The 5,089-nt window shown below is 44.9% G+C and overlaps 1 protein-coding gene across 1 annotated transcript; it reads left to right on the top strand.

Annotated features, from left to right (window-relative positions):
* Positions 1–2,273: 2,273 nt before the first annotated feature.
* Positions 2,274–4,406, top strand: IRX1 (iroquois homeobox 1). The gene is made up of 3 exons (XM_010583556.1): positions 2,274–3,327; positions 3,888–3,960; positions 4,349–4,406. The coding sequence occupies exons 1-3, from the start codon at positions 2,274–2,276 to the stop codon at positions 4,404–4,406; spliced, it is 1,185 nt and encodes a 394-aa protein (XP_010581858.1).
* The last annotated feature ends 683 nt before the right edge of the window (positions 4,407–5,089 follow it).

The raw sequence follows: 5,089 nt of genomic DNA, 5'->3' as shown, positions 1-5,089 counted from the left end.
GAGCAGGGCTGCTGCCTCCGTGTTGTCGGCTTTCCCTAGCAACTCGGCTTCTCCCCCCCCCCCCACCTTGTTGTTATTGGTGTTGTTGTTGACGGGTGATACTCTCGGTCCTGTTGTTTCGATCGGCTTTCCAGCGCTCTCCTCTTCCCCCCCCCCCCCCCCCCGGTCCTTTTCTTTGCCGCCGAGCTATAACCAGGTTCCGTCCGAAAGGCCAAAGTGCAGCGTCGGGAGTGGGTACGCCCGTTTATTTCGCGACCTTTTCCTTCGAGCCTTAAAAATGGCCCGTTCCCCTCCCTGAACTTTTCCTACTCCGATGATGGCGAGTGTGGTAGATCGGATTTGCATCAAGCGAAGGAGGGCATCTACATCCCATTACATGCACGGGAGCAGAAAGGCGTATTGGCGTTAACTCTAAAACAAATTGCCGCCACCCAGATTGTCCTCGGATCTCTTTTTGCCTTTTCTTTAGAACGCAATAGTTAAAAAGTGAAACAGCTTGTTTGTTTGTTTTCTTTTTTAACTATCTGGTTTTATCTCTGGTGTCGTTCAAACGGTTTCGTTGCTAGTATCTCCAAATTTCTCGGCGGCGGTACGCATAGGTTCCACTTAGTTTCTGAATGCCCCTCTTTTCTCTCCCCCCCGAAACATAAAAGTGTGAATATTTATAACCGGGTGCACGCGAGGCGTAACTTGCGAGGGTTTTTAATACCTAGATGTCGGCAAGTAGGGAGATACGCTGTCGAACAAGGGGCAGCATCTGAAAACAGATCATTTGGTGCTGCAAACATTTCCTGCGAAGGCACTTCTAACAGCATGCGTTTCCTACTTTTTTTAACCTTGATTTTGGAAAAGCAGTAAAAGTTGAGACGGCAGCAATGAGTGATTTACAAGTGGCTTCTTCAAAAGAATTCCCAGCAGAGATTACACAAAAAAATATCATTTCAGCAACAATAACAAAAGACAGCGGAATAAAGGGAGTGCAGAAAGCCTACTCTGTAACACATTACAAAAATTACATCGGGCTTCTCTTTGTGTGTAAGCTTTGCCTCTGAAATTAAAATACACGGTCCTTTTTAACTGCTTGACAAAGTTAGGTTAGTTTCTTCGCGGACATTTTTGAAGAGGTTCGTTTTTAAGGCTGACACAAATTTCGCAAGAGTAATACTAAGTATGTCTTTCTGGACTGGAAAAAAAGCGAGGCTGTAGTAGGAGCAAGAAAAAAAGAAAACGGCTTCGAATGTTAGCTCTTTAGGAACAGTTCCCTTTCCTCCTTGCAAAGTATCCTGGCATTTTACTAGAGTGATTTACCATGACGACGATATTTTGAAATAAATTCTAAAACGCAGAGACTTTGTAAATCAAGGGCTAAAATATTAAGTTAATATCTGGACAATTTGCGGTAATAATGAGGCCTAATGAGGTTGCTAGAAAGATAAAATGTTATTTACCAAAACACCTGATGGGATAATTTGACTTGCTGTGTTTTACTACTGATGATAAAAAGAATATTGATTGCGAATAAATCACCGCCTCTAAACGCTTGTAAACAATTTGTGTTTGCTCTGCCCACATCAAAGTAAAACTTATGAGATAAAGTGTCTGCCTATCCATATTCTACTATGCGTGGATCAGTTTCCATTCCAGAGTTTAAAGGCTCTTCCAACAGTTAGAAGTTAATGTTTTACACCAGAATCTTCGCGTATGATTTGGGGGGGCGAAGGCGGGGGCGGGGGGGATTGGCTTGTGTGTGGAAAATCTCTTACATTGTAAGTGTCTTCGTAGTGAAGTTGTGCATTCATCTCCCCGGTCTCGTCTCACGCCAACTCCTTTTAAAGGCAGATCTGGGGCCGAAGAAGAATGCTCTGCATGCATTTGTAGTATCCTCCGGGATATTTTGCAGAGAAACGCGACGCTGCGCGCAGGCATGAGTTTGTAACTGAGGTGTAGTACCTGCTTTCTCTGCCTGAGAATTTCGAGGGCACAGCAAATCGTCTCGCCGAGGCGAAGTTGCTGCCTTTCCATCCTTTGGTTTGATTTGGTTTGCGGCGAAAATACGCATAACGCCTGGCGGACCCCAGCTTAGCCCCTCTCTTTTCCCTTCCCTGCAAGAAGGGGGGGATCGTTTGGGAATACCTCTGTCTGATCTAAACGTGAAGAGCCTGGAGCGGGGAGGGCCGAATTTGCCTGCGAAGACCCTTTGCACGGCTCAAAGGCGTCTTCTGGCTCCCGGAGTAGCCTATTCAGGTCTGTTAGAGACGCTAACGAGATAATTGATGTGCTTTTTCCTCTCCGCTTGTCTGAATGTGTTGCAGGGCTCCCAGTACGAGCTGAAAGATAATCCGGGTGTCCACCCTGCTACCTTTGCTGCCCACACCGCCCCCGGCTATTATCCCTACGGACAGTTCCAGTACGGGGACCCGGGGCGGCCCAAAAACGCCACCCGGGAGAGCACCAGCACCCTCAAGGCCTGGCTCAACGAGCACCGCAAGAACCCCTACCCCACCAAGGGCGAGAAGATCATGCTGGCCATCATCACCAAGATGACCCTGACCCAGGTCTCCACCTGGTTCGCCAACGCCCGCCGCCGGCTCAAGAAGGAGAACAAGGTCACCTGGGGCTCCAGGAGTAAGGACCAAGAAGACGCGAATCTCTTCGGGAGTGACAATGAGGGGGACCCCGAGAAGAACGAAGACGACGAGGAAATCGACCTGGAGAGCATAGACATCGACAAGATCGACGAGAACGATGGGGAGCAGAGCAACGAGGAAGAGGAGGAGAAGCCCGAGCTCCTGAGACAAAGCAGCGAAGAGGAGCACTTGGAGAAGGAGAAGGATTTGGCACTGTCGGGCTCCGAAGGGCTGAAACCCAAAGACGCGCTGGCCATGGTGAAGGAGGCCTCTGACAACAGCACGCGAATCATCAGTCCCGGGGGACAGAACAATTTACAGATGCCATCTCACAGCAAACCCAAGATTTGGTCTTTGGCAGAGACGGCGACCAGTCCCGACGGTGCCCTGAAATCCTCTCCCCCTCCGCCCCCTCCTCCCCAGGTTAATCACACTTCCCCACAGATCCAGCATCCCGCTTTTCTCCCTAGCCATGGACTCTACACGTGCCAGATTGGCAAATTTCACAACTGGACAAATGGGGCTTTCCTCACTCAAAGTTCCCTGCTAAATGTGAGGTCCTTTTTGGGAGTAAATCACCACCACGCTGCTCATCATAATCACCACCTCCAGGCCCAGCAACAACCTTCTGTTTTAACAGCAACCCTGGGAGCCCTAAGCAGTGAAAAACCTTCAGAGAGGACCAGTCCCAAACACATAGGTAATGAATGCACCAGGCAGCCACTCCTCCCTCCACCCCCAACACACGCACATGAACTTCTCCTTGAGGAATGGTGTCAGATTCAGCCCTGGTGTAACTGATTGCTTTTAACGGAGTTACAGTTTACCCTAGCGTTGGGGTTTTTTTTTTTTCCTCTTTTTTTTTTTTCTCCTGGAGCATGTTGATTGCATACATTAAGCCCACTTCATGTGGGCTATTACATTCTCAGCCTATACGCCCATCAAATAAGATGAGAATGTAGGAAAAGCGCTGTGAAACATAGTGAGTTTTGCTTCCCTTCCCTCCTTCCTGACCCTCATCTCCCAATAATTTCTATGACAGTCAAAAATGTGGCAAGAAAAGCTTGCGTACTCTTTAAATACTGAAAGTAGGGAACAGTGCTCTACACACAAACACGTATATACCTACACACGTCTGAACAAGAGGGTGAGAGGGAGGTGTGTTCTCTGCACACTGTCCAGATTTTTATTGTTGCTATTCTAAAATGGTTCTCCTGTTTTTGTTGTTTGTTTTTTTTTTCTCCTTCTGTCTTCTTCTAGAAAGAGAAAATGTACCAAGAACTGAATCCCCACCTCAGCCGCTAAAATCGCCCTTCCAGCCTGTCCGTGACAAGTGAGTTTGTTTGTTTGTTTTCACTGCAGGAATGTTACTTATGTGAAACAGAGTGTTTGAATAATAAAGACTAATTATAACACCTAATCATCACCATAATAATACATACAGACAACAAGAACAACACAGAAGTTGCTGTAATCTTTTCAAAGTTAGGCTAAATTGCAATTGTACATAGCCAGCCTGTAACTTTTCTGAAACTTAACAGACCTCAAAGATCTTGTGTTAATTACACCAGTGACAATGATTTCTGTGCAATTAACTAATACTAGGATGCTATAGCAATAGACAGGCAATTATAGGAAAGGATTCTCTCTCTTTTTATTTTTTTTTCTGAAAGATTGTTACGTCTTTTTTTTTTTTTCCCTTCCTCCCTTCCCCCCTGCAGCTCTTTGGCTCAGCAAGAGGGAACACCGAGAATTTTAACAGCTCTCCCTTCCGCTTGATTAAATGGTTTGGTGAAAAAAATATTACAGAGACTGGTATTAAGGACAGAAAAGAAAAAAAAAAAGGAAACGATATAAACGACTCCCATCAATCTCTTTTTGCAATAAGGTGGTGCAAATCCATAAAAGCGATTACACAAATCTGTAGATGGATCCCCTTCTTCATTGTACCATTTCAGATCGTGTTATTCTAACCATTCTTGGATTATTTGTTTGGTAAATGTTTCCCATGTGTTTGTGTTTTTTCTGTATATAGAGTGATTTCAGATTGTAAATAGCGCGTCAGCAAAACTTGTCTAAATCATATATTTTTGTCTAATAAACTAAATGAAATTATGAGCTCTCTTCAGGTATGTATTCTGTTGCTGCAGATCTTATACGTATATTACAAATCTATTCAAACATTTATAACTTGTTTTCTAAAAAGTCAAGTCTTTTTGCCTTTGGGTAGGTGAAACTTAAAATACCAAATCCGAGCTTCTAATGACTCTTGTAGCTATTTTATCGAAAACAAGCTGCGGGCTTCCCTTTTCAGACACGTAGAGTTAAGAAGCTGAGTGAAGTTGGTTCTTGCCTGGTAAAATTAAAGATATTTTTTCAATTGTGATGAATCAGACGTGTCCTGTAGGATCCATTTTCCGAACATAAATTGATCTGACTTCCACTTACATTATAAAATACTT

The sequence above is a fragment of the Haliaeetus leucocephalus genome, unplaced genomic scaffold (genome assembly GCF_000737465.1).
Source record: "Haliaeetus leucocephalus isolate CR32 unplaced genomic scaffold, Haliaeetus_leucocephalus-4.0 Scaffold915, whole genome shotgun sequence".
Taxonomy (NCBI): Eukaryota; Metazoa; Chordata; class Aves; order Accipitriformes; family Accipitridae; genus Haliaeetus; species Haliaeetus leucocephalus.
The sequence above is the reverse complement of the archived record's forward strand: the minus strand, read 5'-3'. Positions and strand labels throughout refer to the sequence as shown.

What these genes read in the sequence shown, in the direction of transcription:
- IRX1 (XM_010583556.1), top strand. Translation starts at nt 2,274, where the DNA reads ATGTGCTTTTTCCTCTCCGCTTGTCTGAATGTGTTGCAGGGCTCCCAG. An exon ending in GACCAGTCCCAAACACATAG is followed by an intron (nt 3,328 to 3,887) that starts GTAATGAATGCA and finishes GTCTTCTTCTAG; the next exon opens with AAAGAGAAAATGTACCAAGA. An exon ending in TTCCAGCCTGTCCGTGACAA is followed by an intron (nt 3,961 to 4,348) that starts GTGAGTTTGTTT and finishes TCCCCCCTGCAG; the next exon opens with CTCTTTGGCTCAGCAAGAGG.